Source organism: Rana temporaria, chromosome 2 (assembly GCF_905171775.1).
Source record: "Rana temporaria chromosome 2, aRanTem1.1, whole genome shotgun sequence".
Classification (NCBI taxonomy): Eukaryota; Metazoa; Chordata; class Amphibia; order Anura; family Ranidae; genus Rana; species Rana temporaria.
In genome coordinates, this window is record NC_053490.1 from 57,220,649 (window position 1) to 57,244,810 (window position 24,162).

The following is a 24,162-nucleotide window of genomic DNA, read 5'->3' on the forward strand; positions in this document are numbered from 1 at the left end:
CCTGTCAATATTATGGAGATGGTTAGGAGTGTTCTGTAGTGCTAACACACTTCCTTACTTGGTCTGAGAACTTTGCTCTTCTGAGATGCAGTACAGTGAGTGTTGTCATCCTTGGATAGGCAGTTTGGTACTTGCAGCCACCACATCTAAGAAGTGATAAGATGTGATGTATAACATTTATGCAAAATAGTAAATTGGAAGGAAGGCCTCCATAAGAGACCCTCATTTGGTAGACCATGTAGGTCTGATACCTCATCCTGATCAATAATATACAAAATAATAAACTAAATATAAGGACTATAACGGTACCCAATTTTTGTAAAAAGTTTTAAAGTATTTATTATATGATAAAAATTGCACATGTATACATATCAACAAAATGCACAAAAGCTGCACATAAAACAAAACATAACCAAAACCATCTAGTACTCCTTGGATACAGGTTCTTGGTGACTCCCCTATAGTAGAGCACAGTGAGTTGCTGTAATTTCAACACAGTTTGCGTTTCGCAGGAAGTAACCCGCTTCTTCGGGAAAAGTTTTTTAGCAAGAACACTCACAGTTAATAGTCAAAAACTTCAAAATAGAAACACATTGAATGGGTCTTCCTACAAATGGTCATTATCGCCCATATATTGCCACAGGACGGTCGTCCTAGTTTTCCAAGATAGTCTTTAGTTCCAATGTAATTGGAACTAAATATCCATAGTCAAATCATATTGTATGCACCTAGTGATATACAAGGTGGTACATTAGGTAGGTAAAGAGGTTCCCATCATGTCGTTCACGCTGATCTGAGGAATGACATGATGGGAACCTCTTTACCTACCTAATATAACACCTTGTGTATCACTAGGTGCACACAATACAAAAGTGTGTTGAAATTACAGCCACTCACTGTGCTCTACTATAGGGGAGCCACCAAGAATCAAAACTTGCGGCGGCGTATCATAAATCTCCTGGCGGAATTCAAATTCCGCGGCTAGGGGGAGTGTACTATTCAAATCGGGCGCGTCCCCGCGCCGATCGAATAGCGTATGCGCTGTCCGGAAATTTTCCCAGCGTGCATTGCTCCAAATGACGTCGCAAGGACGTCATTGGTTTCGACGTTTACGTAAATTACGTCCATCCGTATTCACGATCGACTTACGCAAACGACGTAAAAAATTCAAATTTCGTCGTGGGAACGACGGCCATACTTAAGATTGGCTGCGCCTCATAGAAGCAGGGGTAACTATATGGCGGGAAAACCCTTATGTAAACGGCGTAAAGTGATTGCGTCGGGCCTGCGTACGTTCGTGAATTGGCGTATCTCGCCGATTTACATATTCTCGGCATAAATCAGCGAGAACGCCCCCAGCGACCATTTTAAAATTGCAGTTAAGATCCTGTCGGATCTTAGGCATATCTATGCGTAACTGATTCTATGAATCAGTCGCATAGATACGACCGACGCAACTCTGAGATGCGACAGTGTATCAGGAGATACACCGTCGTATCTCTATGTGAATCTGGCCCCTATTTAGTTTGTCAGGGTCCATTATTTTGTATAAAACATTTTTGGCCTTTGGTTTAGATACACTCTAATGCAGCTTTTTAAAGAGGAAGTAAACCCTGATGGGTTTTACTTCCTCTTTATTTCCCTGCAAGGGTAAAGTATGATGGGCTACTATGCATTGCATAGCGGCCTATTATGTGTCACTTACCTGAAACTGAAGCCTGCGATGTCACCGCTGTCCCGTTTGGCAGGAATCGTCCACTCTTCACCCCTCTTCCTTCCGGGGCCGCGAACTCCGGCTCTGTGACTGGCCGGAGTCGCTTGGCGGCATGCGTGTGGGAGCCGCCAGTCACGGCATGACCTTCTTTTTAGAAATGGCACGATCGCTGTTTCTAAAGTGCGCCTGCACCGTTATCTACGGCGCATGCGCTGTAGACATCGGCGCTCGTCTCTATTGTAAATATCTCCTATACCGTGGAGGTTTAGGAGATATTTCCAGCACCTACAGGTAAGCCTTAATCTAGGTTTACCTGTAGGTAAAAGTGGTTGTACAACCACTTTAATACACACTCTGGCCCAATTCACAGTATGGCAGTGTGTTTCAGTGTATTTTAATAGACACAAATTACCATGTATTATGCTGTGGGTTAGCTTGTGTTTAAGACAATCATTCATTTTAATGATTAACAGCACATCATAATGGACTAAAAATCACACCTTCAGTGTTTTTGGTAACACAACCCACCACAATGCAATGTGTTGCACTGTATCTCATTGTTCTGGACCAGCTTCCAGATTGTGAGAATGGTGGACTGTGCCTGTGTATGTGTGTCGGCATAAAGGTGAAGACTGCAAACCTTGGTGCCTACATACATGCTCAGACAAAGTCCATTGATGTCACTATTTGGAAGCTGGCCCAGAACAATGAGTTGAAGCCTCTGGAAACGGTATATACACAGGAACTAGTTAAAAAAAGCAAATGAAGGATCATCGGCAGCACTGAGATACAAAAAAAGGATTGAAAAAAGTGAACACAGTATTTTAGGGAAGAAATGGCAATAGATTATAATCCATATTACACAGAGAAAACGATCATCCAGTTAGGGTTTAGGCAACCAAACTATTTAATTGTGGTCATTTTGATAGATTTTGTGCAGTTGATAATGTAACTAATCTTGTGACATTATGTTATGTCTATTATGTTCCAGTATTACAATAGTCTGGATAATCTGCCCATGGCTGAGGTGGTAGAACTTGTAGAAACTACAAAGGAAGTGGTGGATGATGTGTGGAGACAAACTGAACATGAGCCATATCCTGAGCTCCGGATGAAGCACCTGTTGGAGATTATTGGTAAGTATAAGGACACTGCATGAGTTTAATTACACCGTGAAATGCAGTTGGGTAATATACAGAATCAAGCCACTGGAAGGGACCACATCATTTCTTTATGACTTTGAACAAGTCTGGTGCAAGGATTCTTGTCTACACAGGAAAAGGTGTATTTTGCTGCTTCCCCCACCGTCCTTCCTCCACCCTATCGTCCTTCCTCCACCCCCTCCCGCACTGGTACCTCCTTCACGGTGTGGCTGTAATGTGATGGGGCGCAGTGTGAATGTGGTCATGCAACATTTGAAAATTTGAACGGCCACTAACCGACAGTGTGTAATGAGTGAGTGGGGTTATGCATTTCCCACTTCCCCTCACTGGCTACGGGCAGGTGAGGCAAACTAAAACTTCCATGCTGCACCTAGTAGGAGAAAGGGTGCAGTGTTAGGGAACGGAAAACGTTCATGACGGAGGGTAAAACAAATGTTAATGCCTGAACAAAATTTTAAAACTTTGACATAAATTCAGGTAATTGTACATCGCAACTACTTGGTCTATCAATTTGGAAGTCCGCACTCGTTCGTGCAAGGAACCAGCCGGAAAGAGGGCAAAAAATGGGGAGGTTTCTCCAAATCAACAGGAGAAAAACACAACCAATAATAAAAGGACAAAATTAATATACAAAAGAGGGACATTCATATAAAAATATAATTAATGTATCGGGAATAAATCAAAGACAACCTAGCCACCATAACAAAGTAAGGTACATATCCAGATGCCATCTAGTGGTCACAAAGCAAAAAAATAAAATAAAAATTAAAATGGTACTGAAGGAAACAAGATATATATATATATATATAGCAGGGTCCGTGCACCAACGAGGTACAGCACTCCACAGTATCACCGCACAATTACGATTATGCAAAAAAAAGAGAACATATAATGGGTAAAACATTTTAATAAATTAATTTTAATTATAAAAATGATATAATATAAATTAGAAATTGTGTTAAAAGTTCCAAACCTCAACCATTATTTAAAAAAATATTTACGTCCCATTCAACAATTAGTCCAAAAGGGACGTAAGATTTTAGGCTCTATCTGTCTATCTATCCATATATATCTATCTCTATCTCTATCGATATATCCGGATTCAGGTAGACTTACGACTGCGTATCAGTAGATACGCCGTCGTAAGTCCGAATGAGCGCCGTCGTATATTTAAGCGTATTCTGGAAACCAGATACGCTTAAATTTGCCCAAGATACGACCGACGTAAGTCTCCTACGCTGTCGTATCTTATGTGCATATTTCTGCTGGCCGCTAGGGGCGTGTACGTGGATTTACGCGTCGAATATGTAACTGAGCAAGACACGGCAATTCACGAATGTACGTACGCCCTTCGCAGTAAGATACGCCATTTACATAAGACATACGCCGGCGTAAAGATAAACCACCAAAAAAATGGCGCAGCCCATGCAAGGTATGGACGATGGAACACCCATCGTGTTTTACGTCGTTTGCGTAAGCGTACGTGAATAGGGCTGGGCGTAGGTTACGTTTACGTCGAAAGCATTGAGCCGACGTTGTTACGTAGGGAGTATTTGCGACATGATTCTGAGCATGCGCCGTACGAACGGCCCTCATTTACATGGGGTCACGGTTAATTTAAATGTAGCCCGCCTACTACATGCCTACTTTGAATTAGGCGGGGTTACGCCAGCCCATTTGCGCTACGCCGACGTAACTTACGGAGCAAGTGCTTTGTGAATACTGTGCTTGCCTATCTATTTTACGTCGGCGTAGTGCAAATGAGCTGCGCTACGCCGGCTTAAACATACGCCAAACTACGTGAATCTGGCTATTAGTGTCTCCATGCGCAATTTCTCTTCTTATGTGGCAACTTTTCCAATGTGGGGTCAATGTATCAATGGCAACAAACAAGATATTATTAGGGTTCGGCAGGGAGGAGCGGCAGGAGGTGGAGAAGCAGGGAGCAGAGAAGCGGTGGCATATGTGGGGGGGAGGTCACATTTGAAGTTAATAACTCTCAGCGTGTTGTAATCCGCTGATCAGAGTAAAAGAATTGTTCAGCAGAGTCTGCTGAACAATTCTACTATAAGTTTATGGTCATTGAAGTGACCACAAGCTTATAGGAGAGGGAGAAATGAGGTCCGTACGGCGTTGGTACAGCCACTTCTGTAGGTCCGTATGGCGTACGGACCTGGGAGTGAAAGGGTTAAACCTCAAGGGACATCTAAAGGTTTGTAGTTCTACAAAAAGTTGTATCAGGTTTTGAGTAACTCTGTAAGGTGTACAAGAACACAATACGTTTGACATAATATAAAATATCATTATGGTCATTACTATACCTTTTATCCAAAGCACTGGTCCCAAGTAGTCTGACTATACTGACAGCTTTCCCATTCCCTTGCCTTGATTTAAGCCTCGTACACCCGATCGGGAATCCCGATGGGAAACCTGAGAACCTGCTCTGTAAGTTTCCCCGTGTACGCACAGCCGGGTTTCCCGTCGGGAAAACTGCGGGGAGAGCTTTGGTTGGGAATCCCGGCCGTAAGTATGCTCCCTCGCAGTGTTTCCCCATAGGAAAACTGACAGGTTTAAAACCGCCAGGAATCCCGGCAGGAATATAGAGAGCAGGTTCTCTATTTTCCCACTGGGATTCCCAGCAGTTTTCATGTCGGGAAAACTGCGAGGAAGCATACACACGGCCGGTTTTCCCGGCCAAAAGCTCTCCCCGCAGTTTTCCTGACAGGAAAACCGGTCGTGTATACGATGCTTTAGGCATACTTTCTATTAAGATCAATGACATATTTTGTTCCTGCCAACAGTTAACTAGGGAGCCCCTTCAAAGTGTTGGTATGGAGCCTCATGAATCTTGTTTATGGCCCGGGTTGTAAATCATTCCCTTTTGGAAGTCCTAAAGAATAGGTGCGTATCAAATAGTTTTTTTTTTTTAGGGTAATCTGAGAAAAGGCAATTTGCTTCTTGTGGATAAAGATATCCCTTAGCTGTTCACCATTAAGAAGAGTAAAACAACCTGGTTTAAAAAAAAAAATGAATATTATAAATTCTGGTGAGATAATCCATTTTTTTTTTTTTTTATTAAAATTATTATTATAGTTTTATTGGTAAAAAAAAAGTTTGAATTGCTACATATTTTTCAGCTTGAACAGTCCTATTTTGACTGTGATGATCATTTTTTGTCTCAGGAAATGCTTTGGGCAGAAGTGTTCAGAAGAACCTTGGAGCAATGAACCTCTGGGTGGACCCATTTCCTGCAGTGAAGGAGAACCTGCGGGCAGGGATCAGTGTCTGTGAACAGTGGACAGCAGCATGTGAATACCTTACTGGTCAGCTGTGGCAACGCTACACTCCACACCCCTGGAAGAATGAGAAATATTTCCCAGAATTCCTTTACAAGCTAGGCAAACGCCTGGAAGAGGTATTTTGTTCTTGTATCAGGATACTTGTCTAAAGAGCAACTAACAAATCAATTGGTAAACCGATGATGTTATCCAGGGAACTTGGATTATCAAATTTCAAGCTGTATTGATAATCCTATTTTCTGAAACCAGGCTGATGTATGTCGTGCCAGTAATTTTATGCTATGCATCCTTCCATCTTCCCAACACTTACCAGAAGGCTGGAATAAGGAAAGAACGTGTAAATATTTAATTTCTAGTTCCTTTCAGTAGCCTTTCTTTTTTGATCTAGCACAGGGGTCTCCAAACTTTTTAAACACGGGGCCAGATTACTGTCTCTCAGACTGTAAGGGGGCCGGACTTTGGCCAATGTGAACAGAAAATGCCCCAATGTCAATGGGAGTAAACAATGCCCCATCACTGGTATCATTGAAAGGAGTAGTGCCCCGTCATTGGGAGGAATGGTGCCCCATCATTGTGTCAGTGGGAGGAATAGTACACCATCACTGGTGTCAGTGGGAGGAATAGTACCCCATCCCTGGTGTCAGTGGGAGGAATAGTACCCCATCACTGGTGTCGGTGGGAGGAATAGTACCCCATCATTGGTATCATTGGAAGGAATAATACCCCATCATTGGAAGGAATAGTACCCCATCATTGGTATCATTGGAAGAAATAGTACCCCATCAGTGTTATCATTGGAAGGAATAGTACCCCATCATTGGAAAGATTAGTGCCCTATTGTTTGTATTGATGGGAGGAATAGTGTCTCATCATTGGTGTCATTGGAAGGAATAGTACCCCAAGGGCTGGATAAAGACAAGCAAAGGGCCACATTCAGCTCCCGGGCTGCAGTTTGGAGACGACTGATCTAGCGTATAAATAATTTAGAATGAGGTTTTCATGGAGTTTGGTGCACGGGTAAGACACATGCTACCTGTATGCTTCCCGTGTGGCTTTGATGGGTATGTTCAGTGTTCTTTGCCTGTACAAGTCTGGTCTTTAATTTTTACCACTTTGGTTTTTGCCCATTCCATTCCTTCTTGGAGATTATTATCTTGTGTAATAGAGTTACTTTAATTGGACAAAAAAAAAATATAAATGAACAATTGCTTATCAGTGCTAATACACTGTGCATCTCCAGCTATTCCTCATATCCTGCCTCCTTTTTTTGGCCAATCCTGGGATCTCTGATAACTACAGCCATAAGCTCCTCTGCTAGGCATTGTGAGAGGGCTTCTTGTCAGCAGATTATCATCCCACCTCCAACCACAGACTAGTACTGATTATACCATACACTTGTTGTGAGTGCAATTGTTCATTTTTTGTGTCCTATTAAAGTTATTGGTGAGGTTGGTGCAGTTTTACCCAGTGTTTGTTAAAGCACACAGCATATTAAAGACAAATTGCTTTTAATTTTTATTATATATATATATAGAAAAGAAGGTGCAGTGAAAAGGCCTACTGCTGCACTTCCGGCGCCAGGTAGCGAATTGACCCCTCAACCAAAGTGATAGTGAGGTGGTGACAAACTATCTATAGGTGTAGAAACAATACCAATAAGTGAGTGGTGTTCTAAAAAGCAGCTATTTAAAATAAATGGAGAACCATCTATAAAGTAAATACTAAAAATTATCAAATAAACGTGAACGGTTGTTCAGAGCAGTGTTTCTCAACTCCAGTCCTCAAGGCGCCCCAACAGGTCATGTTTTCAGGCTTTCCATTATTTTGCACAGGTGATTTGATCAGTTTCACTGCCTTAGTAATTACCACAGCGGTTTCATCTGAGGGAAATCCTGAAAACATGACCTGTTGGGGCGCCTTGAGGACTGGAGTTGAGAAACACTGGTTCAGAGTGATAAAAACAGCGCTATGAACAGGCAAACCCTGCTCAAAAATGAATGTCCTGAATGAGTGATGGTGAGGTAGGTGATCTCTAAATGGTATATATGCACCTAATACCAAACAAAAATTTATTTATAAATGCACCATGAAATGTGGATAAGTCACCCAAATAGGAGGGTATAAGCTTACCACTGCAAATCTATAAATGATTTGCTTACAAACCATCAAATGATCCAGGTACTGCACGGGTTAAACCAGCTCAGGAGGGGGTACATGAAAAGCAAAGAAACACAGAATTCATAGTGCAGTGTGCCTGAACAGTATCCCCCTGCAAGGTGTGGAATAATCCCCCTAGTTAATGCCCGTACAGTGTTAAAAGAGTAAATGCACATAAATAAAGTGGTTTCACCGGTATCCTCCTGCCCACAGGGGCCGCGCGAGTGCTGCGGATGAGCTGGTCTCGTTCCCTCGCTGTGGTTGGCGGTTGGTGGAGCGCGGTGGAACGCACTGTAGACTTCCGTGTAGCGTCTGTCTGTAGCCACGCGCTGGCGCGTTTCGTCACTTCCGACTTCGACTGAGCCCTCAGTAATTTAGTAGTAATTTGTTTTTCACCTTTTTTTCCATTCTTTGTTGGATATCGGCACAACCCTGCTGATCCCCCTGCAGCCCCTTGTAAGTCTGTCTTCATGCATGCACTCTAGGCAACTGCTACATGACATTTCTCAGAGGGAGTTTCCTATGGCAACAGTGGTCCATGCCTGTACAATATGAATTCTCACAGCTGCTTATAGACTTAGGGAGAGCATGTGATAGGGTGACAACACAGACAACCTTGGAGAGAAAGGAATAGTTGTTGGTTGTTGTTGCCCTTTAACAGGACGTGTTGGCAGAAGGATCTCTATGGCAGAATCATTGGGTATTCTTTAAATAAAAGCTGCAGATTTTAGAATATTAAAATTCTTTGTTGAAATGATTTAACATGAGATTTTAGAGACTGGATTTACATATATTGTAACCCTCCAGGTACAGCTTATACAACAGTACAAATCTTAGAAAACCAACCCCTAGGATCGGACTTTAAAGGCAAATTGGACCACAACAAAGTATTAAAAAAACGATATTTTATTATATATAGAAAACATAAAAATGGATCTTTCCACATAAATGGACATGATTAAAAACATGTATTCGCATCTGGGTTACCCCCAGGGCTGCACATACCGGTTTTTTAGGGTTTGGAAAGAGTGCCTTACTTTTATTCTTTTTGTGTTTGACGCTGCACTCAGGAATGTATTATTAATGGGCTTATACTCTGTGCCTACTTGGTTCAACTTAGCAGTGGTTCCACCGATTACCGCTTATCATTTATCCAAACGGATACATCTTGTTTTGTGCAGTCATCTATCCTTCTCTATGCTTGGCCATTTGAACTTATGGGAATCCTAAAATATAAGTTTTTTACATTAGCAACTTTTTGTATATACCTGACCACGTGGGAGTCAGACTGATTGCCTTGTGCCAATGCCTGGTGCTCGCCCAGGGAGTTTTTTGTGTGTGCATGCTCACATCCAGGCAAGTGAGCCTGTGTCATCCGTCTGTGTGTCCTGAGGAAGCGAAACGCGTTGACGCACAGGCACTCCCTTATCCGATACTAAGCAATAAAATGTATTGGAGTACAATTGGCCATGGTAGGCAGTATTTTGTACAAGATGTGAATACATGTTTTTAATCATGTCCATTTATATGAAAATATCTATTTTTATGTTTGTATATGTATAATAAAATGTTTTTTTTGTGGTCCAATTTGCCTTTAAAGTCTGATCCTAGGGGTTTGTTTTTGTTTTCTAATTGGTGTATAGGGATGTGGCAATGGAGTGATTTCACTACTTCCATAAACGGTACAATTCTATAATGAACTTTATATTTAATAAACAAAGAATAACTATTGCTCCTTATAGGTGTTCACTATAAGAATCATGCATGAAAAGTTGGCCTATCTCCTGCCCACCGGTGAAGATCGTACTCAGCGATATGGGAAAGTGTTTGAACCTTTTTCTGGATTGAACCCAGTGCATTACAACCCATACACAGAGGTAGTACAAAGCTGAGTTTATGATCTGCTGTCTTTGTGATGCTAAACGTGGTTCTGATGATGGTATTTCACATTCTTCTTCCAGCCTCTCTGGAGAGCTGCAGTTTCACAGTATGAGAGAATAATTGAACCTGCAGAGGAGAAAATAGCCAGCAAACTGAAGTCCTACTTTTCTGAGATTCAGGACAGTCCACAACAGGTTGGTACATGTGGCTGAAAATAATGATATAAAAAGCAACTGGTAAGGAAAAAAACGTTTATCCTTTCAAGAGCTTTTTATGTGAAAATATATTTATGCGTTTTAGTTGAATGGTGCTGGATTCGACCCATTGCCAGGTCTTCGTTGCTGTCTGAGACCCAGGGTGGTCTTGGCTGACTGAGAGCTCTGCTTTTCACCTTGCCTACTCGTGTCTGTGTGTGTGTTTATTTTTTTTTATTTTTTTATTTTTATATAAAATCTATTTGGGTGCAACTGATAGCTTGGTTTAACAGGTTCTTGGCCTGTCACTGCTGGGCTAGGAGCAAGGTGAGATCTCCTAGTATCCCAGACAGCTTGGAAGACATGAGAAGGATGGGGACATGGTGACATGTCGGTCATATAAATGCAATGTCATTGTTAAAACTGCACAGTACTGGTGCGAACCTGGTATGTTTTCAAAAGAAATAAAAACGTTCTGTTCTTTATTTACGCGTCCATTAAATATTCTTTCATTGGCTCCATGCTGACTTGAAAGTGGGAGCAGTTTGGTATATGGCAGAGACAAGACAATGACTCTCATTTTCAACACATTTTTAAAAACGTAATTTAAAATCATTGTGCGTGGGCTTCACATTGTTTTTCGGCTTCTGAAAAACGACACATTTTTTTTCCGAACTTGCTGCATTTTTTAATGTCGTTTTTTAAAATGTAGTTTTTCGAGTTGTAAAAAATGATCGTGTGTGGGCTAAAACAACGTTTTAAACCCGCGCATGCCCAGAAGCGAGTTATGAGACGGGAGCGCTCGTTCTGGTAAAACTACCATTTATAATGGAGTAAGCACATTCATCACGCTGTAACCGACAGAAAAGCGCAAACCGTCTTTTACTAACACGCAATCGGCTAAAAGCAGCCCAAAGGCGAATAGAACGTCCCCTTCAGAGTGCCGTCGTACGTGTTGTACATCACCGCGATTTGTTCATCATTTTTCAAAAACGATGGTGTGTGGGCAACGTCATTTTTAATGATGAAGTTGGAAAAAATGAAAAATGCAAAATGCACAAAAAATGCCTAGGTGTGAATCCAGCCTTAAGCCCCATATTACTATTAGATTTTCTGCCGATTTTTATCTTTAGATTTACCAAAACGGGGCCTGCCTGATTGCATGCAAATTGAAACTCTCATGCCGCGTACACACGATCATTTTTTGGGTTGTAAAAAAACTAAGTTTTTTAAAAATGTCATTTAAAATGATTGTGTGTGGGCTTCAAAGCATTTTTTGGATTCTGAAAAACGGGCAATTTTTTTTCCGAACATGCTCTATTTTCTAACGACGTTTTAAACGTTGTCGTTTTTCGGGTTTTAAAAAATGGTCTTGTGTGGGCTTTAACGACGTGAAAAACCCACACATGTTTAGAAGCAAGTTATGGGACGGGAGCACTTGTTCTGGTAAAACTAGCGTTTGTAAAGCACATTCATCACGCTGTAACAGACTGAAAAGAGCGAATCGTCTTTTACTAACACGAAATCAGCAAAAACAGCCTAAAGGGTGGCGCCGTTCACATGGAACTTCCCCTTTATAGTGCCGTCATATAGGCCCGGTTCACACTAGTGCGATGCCAGACATTGCATGTGATTCGCAACGCATTGCTGTTCAGATCACATGCGATGTCTGTGCGATGTGATTTCAGCCATACAAACTGTATGGCTGAAATTGCATCACATTCGCACCAAAATGGTGCAGGACCCTTTTTTTGGTCTGCACTGGAATCTGATCACATGGGTGTTCGCCTGTGATCTGCTGACCAATCTGGGGTTGTTGTTAACTTTACATTGACACTTGTAGTGGGAACCCGCACTGGATTCACAGGGTTCTCGCATCGCACTAGTGTGAACCGGACCTTAAAGCGGTGTTCCGGCCCAAAAAAAATTAAAAGCCAGCAGCTACACATACTGCAGCTGCTGGCTTTTAATAATGGGACACCTACCTGTCCTGGAGTCCCTCGATGTCGGCACTGCAGCTGATGTTTCCATCAGCTGTCGGATGTTGCCGCCGCCATTGAGGGTAAGGGAACATGTCAGTGTAGCCTTTTGGCTTGACGCCAGGAACCCTACTGCGCATGCGTGAGGCCCCGCTCCTCTCTCCTATTGGCCCAGGGGAGGAGGAGGGGTGAAGTCACGGGCCGCAGGCCAGACTCCCGGAAGTGGATAGGTATCCTGTCCCCTGTCCCCCCCGAAAGGTGCCAATTGTGGCACCGGAGGGGGGGAGGAAACATGAGCGGAAGTTCCACTTTAGGGTGGAACTCCGCTTTAAGGTTTGACCTCATATTTGGTTTTGGTAAATCTGAATAAAATCTAATCGTGTGTAGGGTCTAACTCTTACAACAAACACTTTTCAATGGTATATTTTAAGAAACCCCAGAAAATAAGAAGTTCTTTGTTAAGGTTTACTGTATCAATACACCATTGCACATTTTTTTTATTAGGGCCGAGCATACCTATTCTAGTCACTGTAGAATGATATCGATATGTTTACCTTTATACTGTAGCCACGGATGCTAAAAGTCCGATGTATAGTACTAATGTACAGAGGCTTCAGCTAACCCCTGGTACTGTCAGCACATCCTGGAATCTCATGGATCACCAGAAGCCTCTCTGAAGAGCAACACGTTATATATTCAGAAAGGTGTCAAAGTGACAAAACCTTCACAAAGGTGTCACAAACACCAAAATGAAAACAGATCTGTGTTTCTAACCCTTCCCTGCGTTTTCAAATGTAAATAAAAATAAAGTTTTAATCAACCATATCCTGTTCTTAAAAAAAAGAAAAAAGTCCCCTTTTAGCACTGGAGCCTCCACCAGTCTTCAGCATTTGACACTTTCAGAAATGTGGGATGCCTGTACTTGCCCCTGCAAGGTGTGGTTGCATTCTCCGACCCCATTGTCCTAGTTGAGTCCTTTAGTGACATTGGGGGGTCATAGGCATCCAAAACTACTGGAGGTTTTAAATGCTGAAGAGACTGATGGAGGCTCCAATGCTGGATCTGAGGGGAGGCTGCCGAAGAGGTGAGTGTGTTGCCTATCTTGCAGGATGCTTTCAGCTAGATGTGGTAGCTGCATGGTGTTGAATTTGTTCATGTATTCTTCTTTTGATATATAGGTGAAGGTGGAGTTTGCAAAGAGTACTTCCCTAGATCACATGTAAAAATTATCTTCCCTGTTGTAAGATTTTTTTTTTTTTTATTCTGTATTTTTTTTTTTCCTTTTAAGCTCCTGCAAGCTTTTCAGAAACATAAAGACATGGTTAAGAGACCAAATATTGGGAAACAGCTCATTACAGAAAGGGAAACTCTGCTGGCAAGACTCTTGGATTATATCAAAGGTAATGAAGTATTTTTAGTCATTCAGGAATGGTGTGTTTTTTTTGTTTTTGTTTTTGTTTTTTCAATGTGCCACAATGATAACTAAAACCAGCACATTTTATATGTGGTGCATCTATGATGTATTAAAGTAATAACGCATTTTATTCTTATTGTACAGGACAAACACAGGAATCTATCTATTCATGGACCATATGCTGGTACCTTCAGGTGATTGGACACTAGCAAAAGCTTTGCTGGGTCCACCCTTTAGTGTACCCATATAACCCCACTCCTTCTGTAATGCTCCAGTTTTTTTGTTTGTTTTCCTTTTGGTGAATTTCTTACTTTTTTTTTTTTACCAGATTTATTTTACCTCCTTTGGCTGAAACATCTATGAACACTGAATGCACATGCAGCTTAGTGTACATTTTTGGCAATGCCAAGATGACTGAAATCCCACACATGCACAGGAGTAATGCCATCTCGGCCTGGCCAATGAAAATGGCTGGAGATTTATATCTGGGAGCCGCCAAGATGTAGATCTTAGCGGGGAGCTCAGAGATATTGCAGTGCTGGAGAAAATGCAACAAGATTATATTGATTTGAAAAATATAAAATACTGTATGCAAAACAGAACACTTTGGGAGCTAGAAGAGGATTTTACCTGTGTGTATGCATACACACATTTACATGCATTTATACATCTTTACTTGCACTTATCAACGCTGTATCCTGGCCTAGGCTAACAAGGCCCAGGCCTAGGAGCTCAGCTATGAGGAAAGATTAGAAGAACTAAATTTATTCACTCTTGAGAAGAGGAGAATAAGGGGGGATATGATCAACATGTACAAATATATAAGAGGTCCATACAGTGAACTTGGTGTTGAGTTATTCACTTTACGGTCAACACTGAGGACAAGGGGGCACTCTTTACGTCTGGAGGAAAAGAGATTTCACCTCCAAATACGGAAAGGTTTTTTCACAGTAAGAGCTGTGAAAATGTGGAACAGACTCCCTCCAGAGGTGGTTCTGGCCAGCTCAGTAGATTGCTTTAAGAAAGGCCTGGATTCTTTCCTAAATGTACAGAATATAACTGAGTACTAAGATTTGTAGGTAAAGTTGATCCAGGGTAAATCCGATTGCCTCTCGGGGGATCAGGAAGGAATTTTTTCCCCTGCTGTAGCAAATTGGATCATGCTCTGCTGTTTTTTTTTTTGCCTTCCTCTGGATCAACTGTGGGTATGGAGTTGGGTGTATAGGATTGTACTGTGTTTTTTATTTTGTTTTTTTTTATTTTTTGTGGTTGAACTGGATGGACTTGTGTCTTTTTTCAACCTGACTAACTATGTAACTATGTAACTTTGCAGGGGGGCAGCACGGAAAGAGTCCCCGCCGGCTTCTGCCACACTGTTAATGTTACGCAAGCTGCTTCCAATTTTGACTGTCCTATCAGTCTGGACCACAAACCTTCCTCACTGTGCTATATGTTGTCTGCTGCACCATTGGCATGGTTATATCTTCTTAGTCCTCTCCATAAAATGATCAGAAATTTGTGCTTGAAGTAGAACTATAGGCAACACTTTTTTCTCAAATCGCCTTTCAGGACAACCTTGGAGAGCGCAGCTCCGCCTCTTCTGTAGGAAACACCCACAGGCTTTAAATCCCTCCTCTTCCACCATGGCTTCAGTTATTGTGTTTCCTCCGCCATGGTGGAAGCATCAGGTTGGAGCCAGGGAGCTGCGTTCTCTCCAAGGCTGGAGACAGGCTTTTCCCTCATTGTTTTGCCTTCTTGGTGAGGTTGTGACTAAACCATCCCAGCTCCCCCACTGTACCTTTAAGGGGGGATGCTCCGGAGTCCTCTGGTCTCGCCTGCTCACGGGAGCTTTAGGATCCATAGGGGATGCTGCGTCTGGTGCCCGGAGTCCGCAGGTCTTGGCCCCGGTGGTCGGGCAGGTACCGTTTCTTTGCAAAGAAACATGTCCTGCATGTTGGTTCCGGGTCCCGGTCTGGCGGGTGACGTCACGCCGGCGACGCGGCGTTTCCTGTGGAGGCGTGGCGCTCGTGGCTCCTGGCGCCTGGAACGCAGGGACTAGAGGGCGGGTTCTCTGACCGGCGCTTCCGTTTCCGGCTCCTATTGATGACGCGGAGCCCGGGAAACTCAAAAACCCAGCGTTTTCCTCTACAGCTGTCTCTCTGCAATGGAGGAAAGAGTTACAGCGATGGCGGATGCAGGCGCCATCAGCACCGGTCAGGCCCAGGTAAGAGGGGTACAATGGTGCCTTTATTCTTATCCTTATGGGCTTACTACTGTTGTGTTTTGTTGTTTCCTCCTTATGGGAGCCTGCTCTGCTCTGATGGAAGCTTGTGCTGGGCCATCTAGCAGAATCTCTGGTGGTTGCTATGTTTTTTCTTTCTTCTTAAAGGGGACATTTTTTACTCTGGTGGTGGTATTGGCACGGTGGTGTTTTTCCCTTGCTTAAGCTAATAGAGCTTTGATTTAAATCAGTTTAATTTTCTCGTTTCAGGAGAAAACTGCTAGTAAAACTAAACCAGCAAATCCACCAAGCCAAAGGAAATGTCCTTCCTGTAAAAACCCTTTGAGAGACTCTTGGCAGAAAGCCATGTGTAGATCATGTATTAAAGAAGTCAGGGAACTCTCGGACTCACTTAGTTCAGTTAAATCCATGCTAGTACAGAGTTCGGTCCATACTGAGCCCCAGCAACCACCAGCAAGCCCAAGAGCTTCCACCTCCAGACCAGTAGTGGTGGACTCTGGGGATGAAGGGACAAGTACTCTTCCCTCACTTATAGACTCTGAGGAAGAGGAAGAAGAGGATACAAGCAGAACCTCTAAATATAAATTATCCCTGGAAGATGTGGATGAACTTTTAGGTGCAATCTACACTACCCTTGATATTCAGGAGGAAAGAGTACAACTATCAGTCCATGATAAGATGTACCATGGTATGGATGACTCCAAACATAGAGTCTTTCCTGTTCATAAAGTGTTATCGGACACAGTTAAGAAAGAATGGAAGGACCCGGAAAAAGGTCCCTTCCTACCTAAATCTCTTAAGAGAAGATTTCCCTTTGAAAATAAAGAAACCGAGGTTTGGAATAAGAAACCCAGAGTGGATGCTGCCTTTTCACAGGTTTCTAGAAGGACAGATCTGGCCTTTGAAGACATGGGGGTCTTAAAAGATGCGATGGACAAAAGAGCAGATGCTCTCCTTAAAAAAGCTTGGGACTCCGCATCCGCCAGCCTAAAACCAGCCATGGCTTCCACGGTGGTAGCAAGAAACCTAGAATGCTGGGTAGAGAAACTGAAGGGCCACATTGAAGCAGGCACCCATAGGAAAGACCTTTTAGACTCCTTTCCTCTAATCCTTAATGCAATTAAGTACATGGCTGATGCATCAGCCGAATCAATTAAAATGGCAGCCAGATCCTCGGCACTTGTCAATTCAGCTAGGCGTGCAGTCTGGCTAAAAACGTGGTCAGGGGATACAGCCTCAAAGATTAAACTTTGTGGCATCCCTTTTTCAGGGGATTTTCTTTTTGGGCCAGACCTGGAAACAGTCTTAGATAGAACGGCCGATAAAAAGAAGGCTTTCCCAGCCAAGAAGAAACAGGCGTTTAAAAAGAATTTTCGTGCTGTTCAACAACCCTACAAAAATAGAGAAGATGTCAACAAAAAACGTTGGATCCCTCAAAAGGGTAGGGGAAGAGGTGGGGTTCTCTTCAGATCTCCTCCAGATCAAACCCCTAAAGACAAATGACAAAACTACTCCAGTAGGGGGAAGACTGTCATCCTTTCTCCCTCAGTGGAGTCAAATATCCACAAGCCCTTTCGTAAAGAACATCATTTCACAAGGTTACAAACTGGAATTCTCGGAGTGTCCGCCAAGCAGGTTTTACATTACAGCCCTTCCAAGAGACCAAGAAAAGGCTTCAGCCATGATGAACCTTTTACAGGATCTGATTCAACAAGAAGTCATTATCCAGGTCCCGAAACAGCAGGAGGGTCGGGGGTTTTATTCCCATATTTTTCTTGTAAAAAAACCTTCAGGCAAATACCGGTTGATTCTGAATCTAAAGATCCTGAACAGATCAATACGGTACAAACACTTCCGTATGGACACAATTTACTCCATCACAAAATTGTTGTCTCCAGGCTGCTTCATGGCATCCCTGGACCTAAGGGATGCCTATTTACATGTGCCAATAGCACCAGCTTCCCAAAAATTCCTTCGCCTGGCCATCAATCTGGGAACATCAGTATGGCATCTCCAATTCAGGGCCCTACCATTCGGCCTGTCATCTTCCCCCAGAGTTTTCACAAAGATTATGGCGGAAGCCCTGGAGCCTCTAAAACTGAGAGGGATCTCGGTCGTACCATACCTGGACGACCTATTATTTTTCGCAGATTCCAGGGATCAGCTTGTGACGAACCTCCAAACGTCACAGACTCATCTCAAAAATCTAGGTTGGATTTTGAATTTAGAAAAATCGCATCTAGATCCCTCTCGGGAGATGAGGTTTCTGGGCTACACCCTAAACTCAGTAGTGCAAAAAGTGTTCCTGCCTCAGGAAAAGATAGACAAAATCTTTTCAGCAGTGGGTCAGATCCAGACGAACCTTTCAGTACCAGTCAGAACAGTTATGTCAGTTCTGGGCCTTCTTACAGCTACAATTCCAGCAGTCCAGTGGGCAAGACTACACTCCAGACCACTTCAGAAAAACATCTTGCAGGTCTGGTCACACCAGGTGCCGTTCGAGAAACGTTTCAGACTATCTGCGAAAGTGAAACGAGCACTATGGTGGTGGAGGGACCCTTCCAATCTAACGAAGGGTCTCCCATGGTTTTTTCCCCTGGACAAGCGTCTAACAACCGACGCAAGCTCCTGGGGTTGGGGAGCCCACCTGGAGGGTCAAACCGCTCAAGGCACGTGGTCAAAAATAGAGGCAAGAAAATCGTCAAATTGGCGAGAATTGAAAGCCATTCATTTGGGTCTGATAGCTTTTCAACAGGAGGTCAAAGGACATCATGTACAGATTCTGTCAGACAATACGACAGCAGTGATCTATGTGCTAAAGCAAGGGGGAACCAGGAGCAAAGGGCTCATGGACTTAGCCAATCAACTTCTGTCATGGGCGGAAATAAATGTGGCCTCCCTATCGGCAGTCCACCTGAAGGGATCACAAAATCTCCTAGCAGATCTGCTAAGCAGAAAAAGAGTGGTGGAAGCAGAATGGAGTCTGAACCAGGAGGTGTTCGATATGATATCGGAGGAATGGGGTCATCCCCAAGTGGACCTGTTTTCAAGTCAACAAAATGCGAAGGTCCAGGAATTCTTTTCGATTCACAGAATGGATCAGGCAGTGGGGATAGACGCCTTAGCACACCCATGGAATTACCGGCTGTGTTACGCCTTTCCCCCTTTTCCACTAATCCCTCTGGTCCTAAGGAAATTCAGGGAGGAAAACACCAACTTGCTCCTGATTGCTCCTTTTTGGCCAAAAAGGCCTTGGTTTGCAACACTTTTGAACCTGGCCTCAAAACCTCCCTGGAGATTACCATACAGAAAGGATCTATTGACACAGGGCTCTGTGTGCCATCCGGAAGCAAGCAGGCTACATCTAAGTGCTTGGTTTCTGAAGAAGACCTTCTAAAATCTAAAGGACTTTCTGATAAAGTAGTTAAAACTCTACTATCAAGTAGAAAAGAGGTAACTAGGTCCATCTACCTCAAGGTATGGAAGAAATTTAACTCCTGGTGTTCTTCCAAAAATTTCGAAATCAAGAGTACTATTTCAGTTCTGGAATTTCTCCATGAAGGAATGGAGAAAGGTCTAGCCGCCAGCACCCTGAAAACACAGGTAGCGGCTCTCTCAGTTTATCTTGAAAGATCTTTGTCCAAAGAAACTTTAATTTCTAGATTTTTTAGGGCTCTGGCTCGAAATAGGCCGATAGCCCTCAAAGTTTTCCCTTGTTGGGACTTATCTATTGTTTTGCAAGGTCTCACGGGAGCTCCGTTTGAACCTTTACAGAGTGCATCGTTAAAAAATTTAGTTCTTAAAACAATTTTTTTAGTTGCCATTACATCAGCAAGGAGAATCAGTGAGCTACAAGCTCTAGCAATTAAGGAACCCTTCCTTAGAGTTTTGCCAGACCGAGTGGTCCTTCAAACGGATCCAGCCTTCCTACCGAAAGTGGCCTCAACTTTCCATCGGTCGCAAGAAATAATTCTACCAACATTTTCCTCAGTTCCGGCTAATGCAGGAGAAGAAGCTTTCCATACACTGGATGTAAGGAGATGTCTGTTACAGTTCCTTTCCGTCACCAAGGAGTTCAGGAAATCAAACGCTCTTTTTGTGGTATTCTCTGGTTCCCGTAAAGGGGAAAAAGCTTCTAAGAGTACGCTCGGTAGATGGCTTAGACAAGCAATTTCTGAAGCCTATCAAGCAAAAGGAGAAGTTCCTCCTTCTGGGATCGCTGCACACTCTACAAGGTCAACCGCAGTTTCCTGGGCCGAAAGGGCCGGTGCTACGCCTGATCAGATCTGTAAGGCTGCTACTTGGTCCAGTTTCTCAACTTTTATTCGGCACTACAGGTTGGACTTACTGTCGGCCGCAGATCAAGCCTTCGGCAGGAAGGTACTGCAGGCAGTAGTCCCACCCTAGGGTAAGTTACTTGGTTATCCTCTCCAAGGTTGTCCTGAAAGGCGATTTGAGAAAGGCCTAGTTAGACTTACCGGTGACGGTATTTCTAAGAGCCTTTCAGGACAACCGCTATTTCCCTCCCTAAATGTGTATAAAAAAGTAAAGTATGTATCTATCATGGTGTTGTGGTTCTCTGTGCTTTGTTTTCCAGTGCCGGAGGCCACACAATAACTGAAGCCATGGTGGAAGAGGAGGGATTTAAAGCCTGTGGGTGTTTCCTACAGAAGAGGCGGAGCTGCGCTCTCCAAGGTTGTCCTGAAAGGCTCTTAGAAATACCGTCACCGGTAAGTCTAACTAGGCCTTTTTTATAGTCAAAGAGGAAGTGAGATAAAATCAAATTAAGGGAATCCATTGCCCCCCCAGGCCCTAAGAAATAGTCTCCCTACTCGAAGATTTCAGGGCTGGTCTTGAACAGAAATGGGTGTGGCCTTGACAGGAAGGGGCGGGTCATATTGAAATTAGGGGGTGCACAAGTTTAGTCAGGCCTAGGGCAGCACAAAACCTAAATGCACCACTGGCACTTATGCACTCGCACATTTTTACTCATAGATCTTTCTGTCAAGATCCCGAGTATAAACATCAATTAATGAAGACGTCCATGTGCACGGGGGCCTAGGACTCCTAGCTGCGCACGTCTCTCTGCTATTTTCTGCCAGCAAAGCAAGCTGATGGATTCATCACTCATCAGAGGCACAGCCATTGAAACTTGGTTGGCTCTTAGCTCCTGGGTTACTGGGATTTCCTAACACAAGACATTCTGAACACCCTAAATCCACATCCACTCTGTGGGTAACGCGCAGGAAAAGACCCTCACTTGGCAATAGAGGATTACAGGCACTTGGGATGAGCAGAAGCACACAGGAAAGACAGAAGGGAGTCTGCCACAGGCCCTGAGGAAACTTCACGTATCCCTCAAGTTAATAGTAGTTGCTTTGTTCCGGAGCAAGGTCTAACACTGACATCTCTCCTGCCCCCTTCCTCTACTCCTAAAACTATAAGAGATTTGGCACTTGCCTGCTTTGCTCAACTCTTATCTCCAGTTTAAAGATGTTCTACATCCTTTCCCAGTGATTTCCTGATATCCACCAATCCCCATCATATTCCCTGCTTGGTGCATCTCAACCTTAGTTGTATGCCGCCCTTATTCTTTGGCCACACAGGTCATTTTTCCCCTGCTCAGTATTGTCGTGTAAGGCGATTTCACCTAGTGGGCTGGAACCTCATTCTGGGGTTTGTGCATGTGTCCAATCCTATACATCCTATTGCCTGGTAATGCTTACAACATGCCACTTGGTACCCTGTAAGTTTTGTTTGAATTTTTAAATCCTCTCCCTGTCTCCTTGCCTTTTGCACTTCCTATGCACTCCTTGCTGAAGATGGTTTTTCATGTCACCTGCTGGGTTTCCTGCAGGATCTCCCGCCAAGCAGAGCACCCCTTCCATGTGTTTCTTATGAAAATGATCCTCCTTTCTGTTGCCACTGACAGCTATAGCTTTGCATTGGCTTCCTTTCCTTCTGCTAACTGTGGACTGGGTAGCCTGAAAATCGGTTGTCTCCATGCATCCCTGGTGCTCTTCTTAATCACCTTTGCACATACAGTGGCACAACACATAGTTTTCATTCCCCTAGGGCATGGGTCTTCAAACTACGGCCCTCCAGTTGTTCAGGAACTACAATTCCCATCATGCCTAGTCATGTCTGTGAATGTCAGTGTGTTACAATGCCTCATGGGATGTGTAGTTCTACAACAGCTGGACGGCTGTTTACAGCTATGGGCTACGTATTACTTAGAAACCTGCCCCTCTGCTCTTTATTTCCTTGCAGCGAGGTCCTCCCTCCACTTTCACCCAGCTGGGTGGTCACTTTGCTCTTTTTCTTAAGGCTTCCGTCATCAGGGAACAAGTTTCTCCTGTCGATGAGGTTGGGTTCTGAGGCCTATACAGCACCTAGCTGTATATTCTTCCTTTTAAGTGGAGCCACCGCTTGATTTTTGGTTTTTACATTTTTCCCAAATCATTTGTTTGTCAGGTGGCTGTTTCAACCTCCTCTGTCACTTTCTCCAGCTGGAAGGTGCTTCTTCTGTTATCAGGTTGTTTGAGTCATTTGACCCTATTGCTGTATTGTTGCCCACCCCTTGATTATTACATGGGGTTGTCCCATGGTTTATGAATCGATTCCTGTGTCCTGAACTGTATGAAATAGAGAATAGGAATTTTGACCTACCTGTAAATGTTGTATCTTGAGTACAGTAAAGGACACACATACCTTTGCTTTCTTCTCTGTGATCTCTTTATTGCTTGCTATCAAAACTGAAGCCACATGGAGTAGGTGAGGTTATATGGGCACACTACTAGGGGGCAGAACCAGTGAAGCTTTTTCCAGTGTCCAGTCACCTGAGGGTAGTGGCATATACCTGTGGTGTATGAGTTTATTCTCGTGTCCTGTACTGTACTTCAATATGGAAATTACAGATATGTCAAAGTTTCTTTTTTTTAAATATCGACCAAGGCTGGTCATACATTATACAATTTCTTATTCAGTTTCCTTTAAATTTATCTTCAACTATGTAGTGCAAGGACCTGTCTCATTGCATACAACCTGAAAGTGTTCAGGTTTTGCCTCATATTATATGATTTTGGTAAATCTAACGGAAAATTGTACCCCGAAAATTGTATAATGTAGGGCCAGGCTACGGGGGCATATTTTCAAAGCAGTCTGTGATTGATTCGCTGTGATTGTCGCTATATTTATAAGATGCATTTTCTGTTAACATGTGCGTTGACTTAATTGGGTAGCATTTACCACCGTTCAGTCTATATGTGGCCCATCCTTTTTTTCGGTGGGAAGTTTGAGTTTTGGTAACATTCAGCATATTTATTATATGACCAATAATGCATTAGCCAGCAGGAATCGTTTTTAAACATTTTCCCTTTCAAATGGCATAACATTCATTATATCAGTCATTCCCCGTTGTATTTTTTTTCTTTACTAGAGGCTCAGTGCATCCAATTTCCCTCTATTGTCCATGTCCAGCATTGCAAATGAGTATTCCAGCCTAAAATCCTCATCTGCGTATTCTGTATTGATACTAGCTAGTATGTAAATGGCATCGGCAAACAGTGGATTCATAGCCGTCTAGGAATGTGAGTGTGTCTGGATTTCAATGCTTTTTTATAAATGTGCTTAACCATACAGCAGGGGTGCCCAACCTTTTGAAGAGTGAGGGCCACTTAAGCGACTTGGTAACTGGTCGTGGGCCATATGCAGAGCAGACCTGGACACAGCCCGCTCTAAACTATGGGACCTCCGATCTGCCCAGATGGAAGGGGACGGATCCCCCTTCTGTTTTTTTTTTTTTTTTTTTTTATTGGATTGGAAGCAAACGGGTATAAACAGACCGTTCCTTTACATCTGCTGCTCTATAGAGGTGAATGGAGGGCCTGATAATGTGAAAGGGGCCTAAGGCTACTTTCACACTGATGCAATGTGTTTTACCTGTACAGCGAGTGCAACGCAGTGCACCTGTGGCTTTCCTGGGGGTTAGCTGCACTTTGCCATAGACTTCTATTATACCCTGCAGGTATGTGTACTTCCTAAAAGCATTATTGCCCACAAGTAATAACAGAAGTCTATGGCTCAGTGCAGGTAACCTGTAGGTGCACTGTGGTGTGGT

The 24,162-nt window shown here is 43.3% G+C and overlaps 1 protein-coding gene across 1 annotated transcript in view; it reads left to right on the plus strand.

The window, feature by feature from the left end:
- Positions 1–24,162, plus strand: part of DYNC2H1 (dynein cytoplasmic 2 heavy chain 1) — a 613,609-nt gene that overhangs the window by 20,360 nt on the left and 569,087 nt on the right. The window contains exons 6-10 of the mRNA XM_040339316.1: positions 2,706–2,850; positions 6,060–6,292; positions 10,076–10,210; positions 10,295–10,408; positions 13,676–13,787. Coding sequence (XP_040195250.1) covers positions 2,706–2,850; positions 6,060–6,292; positions 10,076–10,210; positions 10,295–10,408; positions 13,676–13,787 — 739 coding nt within the window. The remainder of the gene's footprint in view (positions 1–2,705; positions 2,851–6,059; positions 6,293–10,075; positions 10,211–10,294; positions 10,409–13,675; positions 13,788–24,162) is intronic.